The sequence below is a fragment of the Quercus suber genome, unplaced genomic scaffold, assembly GCF_002906115.3.
Source record: "Quercus suber isolate HL8 unplaced genomic scaffold, Cork oak 2.0 scaffold_273, whole genome shotgun sequence".
In the NCBI taxonomy this organism is placed as follows: Eukaryota; Viridiplantae; Streptophyta; class Magnoliopsida; order Fagales; family Fagaceae; genus Quercus; species Quercus suber.
In genome coordinates, this window is record NW_027069729.1 from 756218 (window position 1) to 775245 (window position 19028).

The window sequence follows — 19028 nt, forward strand, 5'->3', positions numbered from 1 at the left end:
CTAAAAAATAAATAAATAAAATAAACAATTAAAAATAACATAGCATAATAAAAATAATATTTATTATTTTGTTTAATGAATTAAACACGCTCGACAAGTTTACTTAACAGAAAATATGAATAAAGGGAATATTATTATTGATGCAAACGTAAAACAACTTCAGAAAATAAAATTCAAATTCAAAACTTTAGCCATATTTATTTATTTGTATTTAATTGTTTTATTTAAACCTAAGGCCATACGTGACACGCTAAACCCTTCGCCAAAAGGGCCAAAACCAAAACCCAGAAAATAGAACTTCGTCCTCTCTCTCTCTCTCTCCTACCCATGACCAAGCCACACTATTAGCGGCTCTGCAGCTCCGCTCCAGTCATCGAACTTCATTCGCAGCTCACACAGGTGAGGTGCTCTGATCATGTTTTTCCCATCTTTTCCTCGCTTTTGCTTTTTTATTTTTTATTTTTTTTCAATGCGAAATTGTGGATTTAGAAGGTTTTGAGGTTGTTGGTGTTCATGGGTGTAGAGTGTGGCATTGGGAAAATTGAAAAGTCTGGAGCTTTGAGTGTTTCATTAGTTATGGGGTTTTGGCATCTGTTACTTTTATCCATATTTTGAACTTTAACATGTGCAATTAGGCCTTTTTTTGTGCGTTCATTTTTGTGGAGAACTTTGATCAAAATTACTGATTTTTATAGAGTACAACAAGATGACGTAAATTCAGAAAACATTTCAATACTTAGTTTAAGTTTTCAGCTTCCTTCTTAGTATAAATTCAGTTTGCAATTGTGGATTACTTTGTAGGTTTTGTTAGATAATTGTTTTTAGAGAGAGATTTAACAAAGCAATGAATAGCTTTGCTGTTATTTTTTCCCTGAACTTAAAAAAATAATGAAATATTAATTAATGGGGTGTGTCTCTCTTTTGTTTTTCATTAGTATGATACTATAATCTCCCTCATTGTTGTGCCATTAGCTAAGCAGATTATTTATATTCACTTTTTTTTTTCCCCTTTACCTTTTTTAAGCTTACAATTTTCTATCTTAAATGGGGTACAGGTCTTCTTCTCTGGAATCAAAATAACAGCGTTGTGTAGTAAATAAAAGTTTTGAGAATCGGTTCCAATAGATGCAAGAACCTAAAATAAGGTTTGCTCTAAAATTTCTTATGCAATTTTCAACTTTAATATGGCCTCCTATTTGAAAATCTGAGACCTGAAACTTTCAACCTATAAATTAGTTTTCCAAGTGCCACCACATTCATTTGCCATTCACCAATTATCATACTCTTAGTATGCTTATTGCAGTATGAGGACTTAATTTCTTCTGTATCATTACCACTGTATTCTTGAACATAATGATGATGGGTTGACCTTTTTCACTAATCATGTAAAACGGATTGCTCAAAGTGCCAACATGTAAGAACTTTTGGAGTCACAATTGGTTAGGTAGATATCATAGGCTTAGGAAAAATTCATATTGTTTGGAAGATAGGTAGTTGGTCTCAGTGACATGTGGTTAGAATTGTATTAATTAAATGACTAAATTTACCATATCTCAATAGCTTAAGCTTTTGGGACAATTTGTAATCTAACACATCCATGGGGCACCCCATCTACTTATTATAATAATAATAATTATTAATTTATTATCATTATTACCTATCAAAAAATTAATTTATTATCATTATTATTAATTTTACAAGAGATCCACATTGTTCCCTTTGTTAGGAGAGCACATCAATCTTGCATACATTACCAGAAGAATAAAGTAGCTAGAACAAGCCTTTGAAAGAGGAGATTAAGAATGGGAGTTTTTCTGTCTTCTAAAATTATTAGTACTTATCAAAATAAATGTAAAAGCATGTTTATAGTAATGGATTTAACTAAATATGAATTGCATTCATGTAGCCTAAACTTTTGAGATATGATTACCATAATAAATTGGTTCATAATATAGGAAGAAATATTCAAACTACAATTTTCAACTTCTAAACAGTTGAAATCTTTTAACATAAACATGTTAACATTTGACTAAAAGTTTTACGTGCATAGCAAGGGATAGCGACTAGTAAGTTATAATTTCTTAGATATTGGCAGAATCATCAAAACCATAGTGTAAAGCACCAGTGGTCTAGTGGTAGAATAGTACCCTGCCACGGTACAGACCCGGGTTCGATTCCCGGCTGGTGCAATCTTTTTTGGTCCCTCTCTGCTCCACAATTCCATCTCTGTTTTTACACTCTTCTTCCACTCTCAGCTTCCACGTATTGCGTGGCGCAACAGTGTTGAGTTATGTTCAACAACTGCTCTCCACAAAGTCCTTTGCCGCTGATTGGAAGGTAGAACCTTTCTTTTTCTTTTTCTTTTTCTTTTTTTCTTTTTTTCTTTTCTTGGTTTCTTTCTTTCTTTTTGCCTTTCTGTTTACCATAAATTCGTTCCATTTTCTTATTAAAAAAATGTAATTTTGTACGGGTTTTGGTTTGATTCATTGAAATTAGATTCTTTTAGTTTTGGTTTAAATTAATTCTGTTTGTATTTTGGCATAGTGTTGATTTGGACTATCCATATTTCTGAGTGTTTTTTTTGTAGTAATGTTTATTCGACTCTGATTAATGTGTCTAATTGGCGTTTTGGGAATTAGCAACTTTTTCCCTTTTGTTCTTGTGATGTTAATTTTTGCTCCTTTTGGTGCTTGCAATAATTGGAATTTTGAGCTTTTTTCTGTAATAATGTACGCTAAGCTTATTTTTTGAGAATTTGGCTTAATGTTTTGTGCCTTTTGTTGTGAAAATGTTAATTCTGATGGACTTTGGCATTGGATTTTTTGAATGGTGATGCTAATTTTGCTTGACTTTGGTATTGGGTTAGTTGGGGTCTTGGGGGGTTATGAAAATTTATATCTTGGATGAATTATATAAGAAGAATCTGGAGACAGTTTGTCATGGTGATATCAGTTTTGCTTGAATTGGGTCTAAGGTAAGTGCTATAGCGTTGACGATGCATATGTAGTGAAATTACACGAAAATGAGTTGGATTTTGATTTGTTGTTCTTTGGACATAGTGTTGATATATGAATGTTCATGAAAATCCAATAGCAAGCTAGTAGCTTCCATTCTGAAGTGCTATTTTCGTGATAAGATGTCCACTTCCCCTCCTCTCCTTCGTGAAATGGCAGGTTTTATGAGATTTAAGTGCTAATGCAATCTATAATCATTTTATAGTCAACTTTTAGGACTCTTATATTGAAGTTAGAAAGGCGGTGGAACCTCATTGTAACTATAGGGCAATCATTGATCCAAGCGCATATAACCATGTCTTACTCTTGAGCGTGTGCTTGTTTGTGTTGATGTATGCATGCATACATGTGATATATATGACTCATAATTTTTCTCATGTTTGACTTTCACCATATAAATTCTATTTATTCAGCTGCTTATAAGGTCCATGTGCTTTCTATTTCAAAGGTTGCAACTATCATACTGCTCTGCTACTATAGTTGGTAAAATGCTCTGATTGATATGATGCATTAGCTTATCTAATGAGGTTCTTACTTTGTTTTGGAAGAGCATTATAATTTTCATACAAACTAATTTGAGTTATAAGTACATGCGCAAGTGCCAAAAAAAAAAAAAAGATAAAGAAAACTTTTCCATTGGTTTATATACCATAACGAACTTGTGTCATGTGGATTACTTGTTTGTATATGTGCTCCTTGATTATGAGCATTGAGGTTTCTTGAAGTTCTAATGAATTTGGAATAACAGTTTGCCTACACTTTCTCACAGTGGGTGTTATGAGCATGAAGAATAGCTTGAGTGGGTCAAGTCCTCTTGAACTAATATTTCAGTACTTAATTTGAAAATTAATTAAAGAAATGAAAGTATGTATAATAAGCTCATAATATGTTTCTTCTTCCTATTGCTGAACTTTTTAAGCATCTCCATTTGATGAATAATTGTTATATCACATTAAGGTTATTTGGGAGCTTTAAGTGCTTTGCACAAATTGTACAATATAAGTCCATTGGAAAATGACTGCTTCAGATATATGACCATTGGGAAAAGAGAATTTTGAAAATATGAAGGTTGGGTCAGAAACTCTCTCAATTCTTGAAACCCTTAAAAATTGGGGGAAAAAAAAGGAATTGGGTGGTAGATATAAGTGATGGATTAAAAGATCATGGAATGATGGTCAAAGGAGAAGTTCTATGTTTGGATTGGGCTGATTTTCTGAAAGAATCGTTGAATGCTCTATTTGATTTGATGGTGGCCTGAGTGGAGTGTTTGGATTTGCAAACCTTACTTGGTTGCCTTGTTGATTTTTTAATTTCCTATGTTGCAGATGTGGAAATGGATATCCCAGGGTGAATGTGATGTGAGCCTGTTCTGGATACTGTCCATTGTATGTGAACCAGTCTTCATTACAAAATGGATCTTGATTTGCATTCCCTGGCCAGCCTACTCCATTCCTGTAACACCCACCGTTGGATTCATCAGGGAAGACAGGTCCACCTCCTCCTTCTCAAAAAGGGTCTCATAAACTCTGCTCTCACATTTGGAAACCACCTTATACAGATGTACGTGCGCTGTGGCAGCTTGAGCGATGCGTGGAAAGTGTTCAAGGATATGCCTGAGAGAAATTGTTTCTCTTGGAATACTATAATAGAGGGGTACATGAAATCAGGGAACAAGGAGAGGTCACTGCAGTTGTTTGATTCCATGCCCCACAAGAATGAATACTCATGGAATGTTGTGGTTTCAGGGTTTGCAAAAGCTGGTGAGCTACAGATTGCTCAGAGTTTGTTTAATGATATGCCAAAGAGGAATGCGGTTGCATGGAATTCGATGATTCATTGTTATGCTCAAAATGGGTATGCAAGAGAAGCCATGAAGCTCTTTAAGGATTTGAGTTCAGACCCTTCTGAAGTATTGTATCGTGATACATTTGTTTTGGCAACGGTTATTGGCGCTTGTAGTGATTTGGAAGCTCTTGATTGTGGCAAGCAAATACATGCTCGCATTTTGATTGATGAGGTGGAATGTGATTCGGTCTTGAGTAGTTCTCTAATTCATATGTATGGGAAGTGTGGTGATCCAGATAGTGCAAATCATGCCCTGAATATGTTGAAGGAACCGGATGACTTCTCTCTATCAGCATTGATTTCAGGGTATGCAAATTGTGGTAGAATGAATGATGCAAGAAGAATATTTGATAGCAAAAGTGATTCGTGTGTTGTGTTATGGAATTCAATAATTTCTGGATATGTTTATAATAATGAGGAAATTGAAGCGTTGATTTTCTTCAATCAGATGCGGAGAAATGGAGTCCAGGAAGACTCCTCCACCCTTGCAAGTGTTTTGAGTGCCAGCAGTAACTTAGGTACCCCTGGACATAGTAAACAAATGCATACTTATGGCTATAAAGTTGGGTTAATTGATGATGTCATAGTTGCTAGTGCTCTAGTTGATGCATACTCCAAGTGTGGAAGCCCTTATGATGCATGCAAATTATTTAGTGAGCTAAAATACTGGGACACAATCTTGCTTAATTCTATGATAACAGTGTATTCTAATTGTGGAAAAATTGAAGATGCAAAATGCATTTTCAAAATGATGCCAAACAAAAGCCTGATATCATGGAATTCAATGATAGTAGCTCTTAGTCAAAATGGGTGTGCAATTGAAGCATTAGATCTACTGAGTGAGATGAGTAGGTTGAAATTGAGAATGGACAAGTTTAGCTTGGCCAGTGCAATCAGTGCGTGTGCCAGCATCTCTTCACTTGAACTTGGTGAACAGCTTTTTGCTAGAGCTACTGTCATCGGGCTTGAGTCTGATCAGGTCATTTGTACCTCTCTTGTTGATCTTTACTGCAAGTGTGGTTTTATTGAGAATGGGCGAAAACTTTTTGATGGAATGATAAAATTTGATGAAATTTCTTGGAATGCAATGTTGATGGGTTGTGCTACAAATGGTTATGGAATTGAAGCATTGAATCTGTTCACTGAAATGAGGCAAGTTGGTGTTAAACCCACTGATATTACATTTACAGCAGTTCTATCTGCTTGTGATCATTGTGGACTAGTTGAGGAGGGACATAAATGGTTTTATGCAATGAAATCATACTATCATATTGATCCAGGGATTGAACATTACTCTTGCATGGTTGATCTTTTTGCTCGTGCTGGTTGCCTTGAGGAAGCAATGAATCTTATAGAACATATGCCTTTTGAGGCTGATGCAAGCATGTGGTCATCAGTGTTGAGAGGCTGTGTGGCTCATGGGGATAAGACTCTTGGGAAGAAGGTGGCAGAGAGAATTATTAAGCTTGATCCTGAGAACTCAGGTGCTTATGTTCAGTTATCGAGTGTATTTGCCAACTCTGGAGACTGGGAAAGATCAGAACAAATTAGAAATTTGATGAAAGACAAGCAAATACAAAAGAATCCTGGTTGCAGTTGGGCTGATTGTTGAACAAGAAACTTTAATGGCAGCATAACGCTCGAATCAAAGGACACATGGTTTCATAGGGGAGAAAATGTGCTACTCTTGGAGTGTGTCTTGCTTTAAGCAATTTGGTCACCAGTAGGCTCGAAGAGGTGATTTCCTTCTAATATAGGCATAAGTTGATTGTGACATCTATACAATATATTAGGGAGGATTAGCAATTGATTTGCTAAGCTCTTGTGGTGCCACATCACTACTAATAATATTTGTTTTTGATGATGTGGAACCTCACCAAGGCACGGCCCTTTGGACCCATCCTTGGGGAGTAAACCATAGTTACACAACTCCACCTACTAGAACTGTGTATCACTCTAGGGGAACTCCTAGTGGGGGTCAAACTCAGGATGTCTTGGTCTACAGTTCATCCCAAGCCTCAAACCACTAGCAAATAAAATTTTGCCTTCTTCAATTTGTGGTTATTCCATTCCCCAGCTTACCATTGCAACCTTTCCTCTCCCTTTTTTGACTCTTCCCCTTCCTCATAATTGCTCACCCTACCATTACTCTTGCTCTAACCCTTCCTCTTCCATCTTCTTTTTCAAAAAGCTATTACTCCCTCTGCACCTCTCCTTCCCGTTCTAAAAGGTGATTACTCTCTCTCTATTTCTTAAATTTTCTTCTTGCTCTTGGATTTTTTAATTCTTTTTGCAATGTCTACAGTGGATTTCTGATTCTTTCTTGCAAGTTGGAACTCTGTTTTAGGCTGATGCATTTTGCTGTTTTTGACTTTTCCATTCTGGCTTATGTGTTTTGGTGTTTTAATTCCCATAACAGGTCCTCTCTCTCTTTGATGACTTCAGCTTGATTTAGTTTGGGTTAATATTTATTTGTTTTGGAAGTGGGAATTTGAGTTTATATCAAAACACTAGATACTTGGCTATGTATTTTAGTGTGTGTACAATGGTTTGAGCAATTGCCTTTTACAAACTATATCTCTTAGGTATGATAAATTGGTAATATTCTTTTTGAGGTGGAGTTTGATAAAATGTTATAAGTTTCATCCAATTATCCTTTTTTTTTTCCTTTATAGGTATAAAAAAGGCATGTTAATTGGGAAAGTAATAGAGAATATGGCTCTAGATAGAATAGAATAGAATGGAGGAAATAATACATGCAGCCGACCCCAAAACATTTGAGACTAAAACTCTGTTGTTGTTGTAGTTGTTATTGTTATATATATATATATATATATATAAAACAAGTTTGTTCAAAGTCTCAATAAAATAATTAACTACCATGTGGTTTTACCAATTTTAGCTGCCACATAATAGATGAATATTGTCATTGCCATTGTCTGTACATTACTTGTGTTCACAGCAACCATTGTAGAAATATATATATAAATCCTTATTACACTGGTTTTTGTTTGGTATATGCAGTGGATGCATTGAGCCTGTTACAAAGAGGATGTGTGCATGGCTTATTTTAGTTCTTAAATTACTCAAGCAGTTTTCCTCTATGTCCAGTGACCATGATTGTATAATCATGTAGAATATCCCTGCAGTGTAAGCAATTGGATTAGAGAACATGACATGTTTCTTGGATGTGGTTAGGAAGTGCCCTTCTAATATTTGTTTACTGTTATTATAGATGGTGATAAACTCGCATCTTAAAGAAAAGTAGGAAAGTGACTTCTGTTTGAAGGTTAAAAGGTGTAATTGATAATTTTCTGTTTATGTACATTTATTGTTTATAGCTCCCTTTGCTAACATGTACATTTTAGATGATTTTACGCCTTTTAATATACTTTTGTGAAGGAAGCTTTTCTATAATTCTGATATAGTAGAACTTGAATGTCTGAAGGCATTTTATGTTTGCGTTGTCCAGGTTAGAATCCAAGGATTTGGTGCAGAATTCATGTTTTTTATCCTATGAAGGCAAAGATATATTAAGTGGAGGCAATTAGAAAGGCGAGGAAACCGTTAAGACACAATATAGATGGCGACACTGACTAACCAAATTCAAGGAAAGAACAAAAACTTTGTTAGAAACTTGACTTTCATAGAAAACATTCTGACCAGACCCACAAACTTTATAAAAAATCATGTCTTGAGAAGAACAAGACCCAAAAATGTAATTATCGTATTGAATAAACTTGTTAACGTAAACTTCAACAAAGTGCTCTTCCATGTATTTTATGCACTTCATTATATGCATTACTCAGCTAGATGCATTATTAAGCGGAGAGTCAGGTTCCATCCTTGCTCTCAAACCAATTAGCCATTTCATAGGCAAAAAAAGAAGAAGAAATAAAGATTAAATTTCACCTATTAGCTTTTTCACGGGAATGCCTACGCTCCAAAAGCTTTTATCAAACATAATTCTCCAATAACTCCACTTTGATCTTACAAAGAGCGGGGGTGCTAATAGGCCACATCAAATTTTTAGATCATAATCAAGAAGAATAATTTTTGTTGTTGACCATGGAAGGTAATTCTAATTCATCACAAAGATAAGCATTAGTTCTGCTTTAAGAGAAGAGTGTTAGGGAGATAACAGATATCGGAGAGACTCAAATTGAGGCCGCAATATAATATATAGAAAACACTACTTTATCCAAAAGTTTAAGAATTTTGGTTTAGACCCAATTTTGTCATATTAATTCCTCAATTTCTTTTTCCATGTTCCATCCATACATGTACACAAAAAGACCATGCCACTTTCCAAAGGTTTCATGCTCATACATTGGAGATTGGACAATGGTATGAATTGAAATGTTGGAAGTGTTGTCCAACCTTGTCCTTAGAATGTAAATAACACTTCCAAGGTGTATAATCAAATAGCATTTTAGGTAGGCACTGGAGCGGATTGGAGTTTAATCTTCACTTCATCAAGGCAAGCCTTAAGAGACATTTTCACTTCATCAAGGCAAGCCTAAAGATCTCTTAATTCTTTTGTTTGAGAAGTTCATTGCATGAAATTTTATAAATGAATCTTATAAATCACTAAAAAGATTTGACAAATAAAATGATAATCTGACATAATTTTTGTCATACAAAAATAGTATAATAACACATGGGCCATTTCTATTAAATAATACTATTTCTTTTTTTTCTTTTTTAAATTATGACCGTTTTAAAAGTATTTGGAAAGATAGTTTTTTTTTAAAAAACTCTTTCAGCATGAGACTCATCTTTTGAGACATGAAACTCGTCTCTTGAAAAGATGAGCTAAATGCTGGAACTTGTCCCTCCAACAAAAGAGATTTTAAAAAGGTGATTTCTCAATATAATTTTCAAAATATTGCTATTTTTCCAAATGTTTTTTTAAAGTATTATTTAACAAAAATGACCATCATATATTAGCTAACTCTTACAATACATAGGAAAATTGGAAACCATATAATCTATTGTCATTAAAGTTTTCTATCTTAACCAAAATTTCCAAAATGTTTTCTATAACATTTTCAAGAAAACGATCAAACATCTAAAACAAGCATTTTAAGACAAAAAAGGTGAAAATTTGAAACAATAATATTCTATTTCCATTATATAGAGAAGAGATTGACATGGGTGGTTTGGGGACGAAAAGAAAAGAAAAGAAAAGATATATATATATATATATATAGTTGGATTCAAGTTACACTTGGTGTAATTTTAAATAATATTATATCACCTAATAACTTATTATAAAAAAAAGAAAAGAAAAGAAATATATATATATATATATATATAGTTGGATTCAAGTTACACTTGGTGTAATTTTAAATAATATTATATCACCTAATAACTTATTATAAAATTCATATTTTGAAAATCTCATCGTTGAATTACATGTTATATATGTTCCTAACAATCAAGCCAATTTTCATGTCAATTGGATGTTATTTACCATTCGATCTATAAATTCATTTTTTATGCATTATTTTAAACTGTAAAACTTGAATTTATACAATTGATATATGACATGACTTTTGATCTTTGATTACCTTGATATTTTGCAAACATGAAAAATATACAAAGAATGCATAAAAAATGAGTTTATGGATCGAATGAGAAATAACATCCGATTGGTATGAAACATCCAATTAAAAAATGGGTCATGTTAATGAGTGTCGTAGGGTATTGATTAACAGTTCAATTAAAGAAAGTTTTTATAGGAAAAGAAAAAAAATCAATTAATGTTTTGACAAGTTTTTTCATTTCCCATAAAATTGATATCAAAACTTTCTTAAAATAGATTAACTAATGTCTCAACGGCACTTGTTAACATTTTCCTTAAAAAATATCGATTGATGTAATATTTCTTAGGCTCCGCTTGGGAGGAGGGAATAGAATGAAATGGAAAGGAATAAAAAGAATAATTTTATAATATTCTTCCGTTCTCTTGTTTGGGAGTTTTAATGGAGGGAATGGAAAGTTCATTCCCTTGTTTGAGAGTTTAAGTGGGAGGGAATAGAATGGGTAGGAGGGAACACCCATTCCTTTCTATTCCCTTAAAATCTCAAATTTTCATTCCCCCCGAAATTGGGAGGAATGGGAGAGAATGGAATTAGATTTAATGATTTTTTTACTAAAACTCCTAAAATACCCCTATATATTCAACCATTTATTTTAAAACAGGGGTTTAATAGTAATATTGTCATAAAATGATTCTATTCCATTCCCTCCATGTTGCTCCCAAACAGGATTACTTACATTCCATTCATTTTCATTCCTTTATTTTAAAACATCCAAACAAGGTTACTTAATTCCATTCCATTCCATTCTTTTCCATTCATTTATATTCTTTTCCCTTACTTAAATACATTCCATTTCATTCCATTCATTTCTATTCCCTTATGATTATCTCATTTCATTTCATTCCATTCCTTTATGAACTCCCAAGCGGAGCCTTAAAGTTAGATCAGGTATAACTTGAATCCAACTCGCTCTATATAAGAAAAAATTAAAAGCAAAAGTGCAAAAAGAAAAGAAAAGAAAAACCATGTTTGTGCTGACGTGGTGACTATATATTGGTCACTTGACCATACTGATTATATGAGGTAACAATCCATTTGCTTGCGGTGGGGGGAATTACCGTTGAGGAAGGAGTTCATATAAAACCACTGTTTATATATATTGACAGTTAAAATTTGTTTCTGTGCCATATGGAACTAGAAGAAGAAGAACCAAAGCCAAAATCTTATATTATGTGTACGTTTATACGCTTAGTTCATGGGTATGGTTTATTCTTTTCATTCAATGGTTTTTAGTACCAACAAACAGCATTTGCATGTACCCATTTCTAAAGCAAGTTCAAGGTCCTCACAGAACTTCGCTCTCTTATTACTCCAACCTCATAGACCACTGTTTGTCACTAAAGTCTTTAACTTTTGCCAAAACCATTCATGCCCAGTTGATAAAAGTCGGGTTTGACAGCCATACTTTTCTGGGTAATCGCTGTCTTGACTTATACTCTCAGTATGGCACAGTCAATGATGCCTTGAAAGTGTTTGATGGTATTTCTGACAAGAATTGTATATCTTGGAATATTTGTCTGAAGGGCTTGTTTAGATATGGCCACGTTGAAAGGGCAGGTTGTTTGTTTGATGAAATGCCTGTGAGAGACGTTGTTAGCTGGAACACCATGATTTCGGGTTATGTTTCGCGTGGGTTTGTTGATAATGCGTTGGGAATTTTTATGGAGATGCAAAATGCTGGAGTAAGACCAAGTGGGTTCACGTTGTCGATTTTAATGTTGCTTGTGTCGTGTGCTCATCATGGTAAGCAGATCCATGGTTGCATAATTCGTAGTGGTCTGAATTTATCAAATGTGGTGCTTGGGAATTCATTAATTGATATGTATGGGAAGCTTGGACTTCTTGATTATGCTTTTGGTGTGTTTTCTACCATGGAGGAGTTGGATTTAATCTCTTGGAACACTTTGATTTTGAGTTGTCATAGGTCTGGGTACAGAGAATTGGCACTAGACCAGTTCTGTTTGATGAGAAACACAGGGCATTCACCTGATCAGTTTACCATGTCGACAGTCATTAGCGTCTGTTCGAAGTTGCAAAATTTGGAAAAGGGTAAGCAAATTTTCGCTCTCTGCGTCAAGATGGGATTTATTTCTAATAGCATTGTATTAAGTGCTGTTATTGATCTGTTTTCTAAATGCAACAGATTGGAGGATTTAATCCAGCCCTTTAAAGAACTTGATCAATGGGATTCAGCCCTTAGCAATTCCATAATTTCAAGCTATGCAGCACATGGTTTTGTGGAGGATGCCATGCAACTCTTTGTGCTGACAATGAGGGAGAACCTCAGGCCAACTGAGTTCACGCTAAGCAGTGTTCTAAGTACCGTTTCCACTTTGTTCCCAACAGAGCAGGGGAGTCAAATTCATGCTGTGGTTGTTAAATTAGGTTTCGAGCCAGATGCAGTTGTTGCTAATTCACTTGTGGAAAACTATTCTAAGGTTGGCTTGATTGATTCTGCTATGAAAATTTTTACCAATATGGGCATACGAGACCTGATATCTTGGAACACTATGATTTTGGGTTTGACTAACAATGGTAGAGTGTATGAGGCACTAGACCTTTTTAAGGAACTAGTTCAGGGAGGTCCTAAACCAGATCGAACAACTCTGGCTGGAGTGCTTATGGCTTGCAATTATGGGAGTTTTGTTGATGAAGGAATGATTATTTTTTCTTCAATGGAGAAGGAATATGGAGTTGTACCTGGGGATGAGCATTATGCTTGCATAGTGGAGTTATTGAGTCGAGCTGGTAAAATTAAAGAAGCAATAGATGTTATAGATGCAATGCCTTATGAACCTAGTTTTGTCATATGGGGATCAATTCTTCACACTAGCGTGATTCATGGGGACTTGAAACTCACTGAAAGAGTTGCAGAGAGGATGATGGAGTTGGAACCACAGTCATCTCTACCTTACTTGGTATTGTCTCTGGCATATGAGATGAGGGGCAGATGGGAGAGTATAGTTCGAGTAAGAAATTCCATGAAACATAAACTTGTCAAGAAGGTCACTGGCTGCAGTTGGATTGGGATAAAAAACCACATATATATGTTTAAGGCAGACCAAGTACTGCATCATGGAGGTGAAGACATTTATTTGGTGTTGAGATTATTGACTGGGGAGATGGAGGATAAAGATTATTCTGATCTTCATGTATACATTAACTGATATAGTTATTGATATAATTCTGTTTGAGTTCATTTTACCTTAATGTTGCCGTAATTGTTGAATGCTAGGTTTTAGAAGATTAATGTGTACAGCTATCATTGTGGAATTGTTTTTCTGGCATCATATAAACTAACCAAAGGTTCAGTTTTTAAAATTGTCTTTGCAGTTGAAATTGCTTCTGTTTCTGTATATCCAAATACATTAGCATCTTCTTTTTTCATCCAAATGACTTTGGTTGATAGAGATAAAATATAAGGAAAAAAAAAATTTAAGTCATTTTTGGCATCATGCCTTGAACTTCTGATAATTGATTTCTAAAATGCTTGAAATCAAGCTATAGTTTGAAAGTACTCACTTGAAATGAAAAAATTCTAAAGGAGGCATGACTCTGGTCTAGACCTATCTTAAATTCTTATATTTCACAGGATACAAAGAAGTTGCGAGCGAGTCTATGCCTTGAATGAATAGTAACAACAGTAGTCAGAAAAGGAATGAAGAGACGGATGGATTTATTGTTGAAACTTGAAAGAGTCAATTTACTTCAAGGTGGGGCACTAAATTTTCGGACTGATGCCTAGGTCAATCTTCTAAACATCATTGAAATCCCTTCTTGTGGATTATTAACCGAAGATCCATAAAATGTTCAAGTTCTGGGCTCCTTGTCTTTAAATGATTTGATACTTTTTGTATGGATCCAGCTGATTCTGGCCTTCATAGTAGGCCATAAATCATTCTTGAATACAAGAAATCTCACAACAAATGAGGTACTTACATTTGATTTTACTGCATATGGTATCTTCCATTTAATTTTCTTGCTCTATCAGATGAGAGCTTCAGGTTGATGGATACTTTCTACTGAAGCCCCTAATTCATTTATGCTATGCATGACAAGAGTATTCTCAAGGAAAATATCAAGTGTTCTACCTCAAACAATAAACATGTAAAACCAATTTACCACAGATTTTGTTATCAGTCTGGTGGGTATGAACCATTCCAGCAATTGCTATTGATGTGAAGATTCGGTTCCTTATAAATCTGTTAAACTCCGATCATGATAAGTTGTCTATGGAATTTGTAGCTTTGTCTTTCATGTTGCAGTTTGTCTTACCCCCCAAAAAATGGAACAAACAATATGGGTTAGTGCTTCATTAGCTATCGCCAAATTTTCCTGTATTATACTTGTCATTTGTTGTTATAGATTTTTAAGCTTTCATTTTTTCATAATCTCTCCCATTTGGGTCTTGCCATAAAAGTTTTTGTCACCATTACCAATAAGATTATCTGATATTTTGAATTTTAGCAAATGACATAATATGATATTCAGTCTCACAAATATTCTTTGTACAAATGATCTATTATCATGAAACAGAGTTTTTGTCCCTCATTGTTTGATGTGGTGCATTTGGCAGGAGTGGAATAACTGGCATTTTGAGGACCTGGACAAAACAGTTTCAAATTTCAAACTTTTCTTCTTCAAGACTCTTCTGGATTCGGCTGCAGTGTTAGGATGTCATTCTTTCAGTTTTGTTCATGATTTATTTTCTGTTCATGGGTTTTTGGACTTTTGCTTTTTATGCTCTTGATTTGTACTTTGCCCCTAATGTATACTTCCTGTAAATGCTAGAAACTCTTTTCTTCTTTTAATAATATATTTTTATTACTTATCCAAAAAACATGATACTAGATCATTTTTTCATAATCTCTCCCATTTGGGTCTTGCCATAAAAGTTTTTGTCACCATTACCAATAAGATTATCTGATATTTTGAATTTTAGCAAATGACATAATATGATATTCAGTCTCACAAATATTCTTTGTACAAATGATCTAGTATCATGAAACAGAGTTTTTGTCCCTCATTGTTTGATGTGGTGCATTTGGCAAGAGTGGAATAACTGGCATTTTGAGGACTTGGACAAAACAGTTTCAAATTTCAAACTTTTCTTCTTCAAGACTCTTCTGGATAGGGCTGCAGTGTTAGGATGTCATTCTTTCAGTTTTGTTCATGATTTATTTTCTGTTCATGGGTTTTTGGACTTTTGCTCTTTATGCTCTTGATTTGTACTTTGCCCCTGATGTATACTTCCTGTAAATGCTAGAAACTCTTTTCTTCTTTTAATAATATATTTTTATTACTTATCCAAAAAAAAAAAAGAGTTTTTGATATGAGAATATCTAGAATGTGAGTATTGAAAGGCCTTATATATCGTGTAGAGAAGGCAATTTTAATGTAAGAATTAAGTTAGATAATTGGATTATTTGATCCATCTAAGTTTAAATTGCTCTATCAAATAATGCTTCAAGTAGTACTTGCATGATCAAAGTTTTAAATTTGATTATCCTAAAGCACTCAATACAACTAGGATGATTTTTGGCATTACGAAACCCTAATCGGGACGATTGTTGGTGGATTTATTGTTACAATTTCATTTTGTCTGCATTTTAATCTAAGAAGTATTTTACTTTTGGATTTTGAAATCTTATTATATATGCATTAATTTTTTTGAATAAAGGAAATATCAAAATTTTAAACTTGAAACGTTTTAGTATTCTCTTAAATTAAGAGGATAGTGGGTTCTGAATGGCTTGACTTCTTCACAGTGGACATAACTATCTATTTATGTTATTTAACAATTAAACCAAATATACTAATTCAGCTCTATGCTTTTCTAAAAAAAAAAAAAAAAAAAAAACAAAAGAAAAAAGCTTTAAATAATTAAAAGCCTGAGCCCAAAGGCTTTAGATCTCTTGGGTGACCCAATATCCAAAAGGCCCAAGCTCAATTAATATATATTTAATTATGTTATATAAACTACTAATTATTTTCATTATTATTCAATGTGAGACTTCTTTCTTATATGTAAAAAAGTAAGTGTAGCATTACTCTGTTGGATTACTCAAGTGTTGACTTCTTTCTCCGAGTTTCTTCACAAATCTTTGTCGATTTTACTTATTCCCTTTCGAACCGGGTGCACGAAACCATGACCCTGGTCCCCATTTTTCAAAATCGGTATTGTTATGGCAATGGAAAAAAGATTTCCGAAAGATGATTGTGGTCGTGGAGGGTCGGTTCTTGGACGCAGATTCACTGTGTATAGCTCCTCTGGTCCTGATTCATCCTTAGTTACAGCAACAAAGCGTGTCCATATGATGGTTGATAAGGATTCAACGCTTGAAGGTTGTTTCTGATTCTCAAGGCCTTCATTGTCAGCATATTTTGCTCTAAGAGTTTCTCTCATGGAAGCATCAAACACGTACCTCTTTGTTATTATATTCTCCATTGTGATACCGAAACCAGGAACATTTCCTGATAAGTCCTTTGTTGGGATGAGTGAAGCCGCTTCAAACTGCGGAGACTCAATGTAATCATCTCCAAAGGTTGTAGCTGCCCAAATCTTGAGGAACAGAAGAATGATAACGCGTCTGCAATCTTATGCGACATGCAAGCTCCAATACCAATTGCACCGCAATCAAACACGTTCAGTTACATCAGTGAGAGCATCGAGTTGAAAAGGGATTAACTTGTTGAGTTCACCAGGAAGTGGACTGTTTTTGCACTTAACTTGTGTTTTCACGTAAGGAATCCCTTCATCGTTGCAATGTATGAAACGGTTCTCTTTCAAGCGCCCAGCTAGTGGGTAGTACTATTTGGTTAAGACCTCAGAGAGAGAGCTCTTAAGGCGGTTGGATATGTCATCGATGTTGAATTCGATGTCAGAATGATCTGGAGCATAGAAGAGGACCATAGGATTATAGACTGGAGGAGATAATTGATCAGTAAAGGAGAGTTTATAATGGTTAAGGTGGTCAGGTGTTGGAGAAGAAGGTTTAATTGTCTCTTTAGAGATTACTTCAATGCTCAATGTTGCCATAATGGGCTGCTTATTCTAATTGTTTGATTGTGTGTATGTGCGCATTTTTTTTTGTTCTGTAACAATGGACTTAAAGCTTGCCGGCGGGGTAATGGGATTGAAATGAAAACAAAAATCAAATTAAACAAAGCATCACCTCACACTTCTAGCTCATATAGTATTAATTGAAGTTATCATTTTTTTTTGCTAAACTGAAATTACTCTCCTAATTAAAGTTGGGAGGTTTTTGGATTTTAAATCTTGAAATTTCAGAAATTAAATTTTTTCCTCTGAAGTTCCATTTGCATCAATAGCTCCTCCATTCATATTTTCCGTTCAATGTCATATAAGCTTGCTGCGTGTGTTTAATTAATCCAATAAAATGATGGCATGTCATTTTAATTATTTCTATTTTTTTAGGCTACAAAAATGATGTGGTATCATTTTATTGGACAAACTATACATGCATGACAAATTTATGTGACACTTAATTGAAAATATGGATAGAGTGATTGCTAATGCAAAAGGATTAAAATTTCATAGTAGGCCCTAAATCATTCTTGAATACAAGAAATCTCACAACAAATGAGGTGCTCATTTATCACCAGCTTGAAGAAACAATCATAATTAGAGGCACCAATTTGCCATGCTTGACTTATAATACTCGTACTATATACGTATACTAGTAAATGCACCAGGAAGCTCTCGTAGAACAAATTGCATAACCTTATCAAAAAAAGGATCAGAACTATGTAAGTGACCCAGCACTAATTCATTAAACTGTATTTCATATAAAATAAATAAATAAAAACTGCCCCAATTTTTAATACAATGGATACAAAGTTGAACATGCTCCAAAATCCCATGTTGCTGCCGCCTACTTTACGCCTTATTTACACGAATTCGTTGCCCTTCCAACAAATGCAATGAAAAATATGTATTAGGGTAATGAAATGTCCAAACAACAGCTAAAATAGATAAAAAGAAAACCAAGTTCTCAACAAGGTTCCAATTATTATCAATTAATGAATAACTATATCTACATGAGAAACATGGCAGTATGTGGCCCATCCCCGTGTATGTGATAAGGAAAGAATACATCATATTAGATGAGAAAGCGGCACCAAGAAAGATACAATCAGGATATTAGAATTTAATGAGTAAAAAAAAAAAAAAAAAAAAGATAATTAAGCCCAAAAAGCCTAATTAGGGTGCACATTTTAACCCAAAGCATAAAATCAATGAGTATTTGCTCAATTATGTTATATAAACTACTAATTTTTCTCATCTTTATTCAATGTTGGACTTTACTCACATAAAGCAATGCTATACATATGCTAGAGATTTATTTAAAAAATCTATCAAGATCTATGGCGGTGCAGAATGGGGGTGGAGCCGTGTGTTATATGTGTATACTTTGGCAGAGTGTTTGTTTAATATTTCCTAATATTCGTGTAAATCTTACTATTTCGATTTGGAATGTAGTAGAGATCGTGAGTCCTTCAGGGTGATAGGTTGCTATCACCAATTATGATAACTTAATCT

The 19028-nt window shown here is 34.2% G+C and overlaps 2 protein-coding genes, 1 non-coding gene and 1 pseudogene across 10 annotated transcripts; 3 read left to right on the forward strand and 1 right to left on the reverse strand.

The window, feature by feature from the left end:
* The first annotated feature begins 249 nt into the window (after positions 1 to 249).
* LOC111984988 (putative pentatricopeptide repeat-containing protein At1g77010, mitochondrial) lies at positions 250 to 8637 on the forward strand. Of its 8 annotated transcripts, XR_010632228.1 has the most exons (6): positions 250 to 399; positions 1056 to 1145; positions 4340 to 7089; positions 7884 to 8009; positions 8095 to 8156; positions 8332 to 8637. XR_010632228.1 is itself a non-coding variant. In XM_065781631.1 (3 exons), exon 3 carries the CDS (start codon positions 4426 to 4428, stop codon positions 6469 to 6471), a length of 2046 nt encoding a protein of 681 aa, XP_065637703.1. In that variant the 5' UTR covers positions 250 to 399; positions 1056 to 1145; positions 4340 to 4425; the 3' UTR covers positions 6472 to 7436. The 8 variants fall into 8 exon arrangements, 1 of the variants encoding a protein (XP_065637703.1); XR_010632226.1 differs by lacking the exons at positions 7884 to 8009; positions 8095 to 8156 and adding an exon at positions 2256 to 2337; XR_010632227.1 differs by having other exon boundaries at positions 7884 to 8156.
* Positions 2119 to 2189, forward strand: TRNAG-GCC (transfer RNA glycine (anticodon GCC)). The gene has a single exon. It is a non-coding gene; the product is annotated as a tRNA-Gly (tRNA).
* Positions 8638 to 11481: 2844 nt separating the features above from the next.
* Positions 11482 to 13669, forward strand: LOC111984994 (pentatricopeptide repeat-containing protein At1g43980, mitochondrial). Its single transcript, XM_024016617.2, has one exon. It carries the CDS (start codon positions 11719 to 11721, stop codon positions 13630 to 13632), a length of 1914 nt encoding a protein of 637 aa, XP_023872385.2. The 5' UTR covers positions 11482 to 11718; the 3' UTR covers positions 13633 to 13669.
* Positions 13670 to 16559: 2890 nt separating this feature from the next.
* On the reverse strand, positions 16560 to 17512 carry LOC136070945 (stemmadenine O-acetyltransferase-like; annotated as a pseudogene).
* Between the last annotated feature and the right edge of the window lie 1516 nt (positions 17513 to 19028).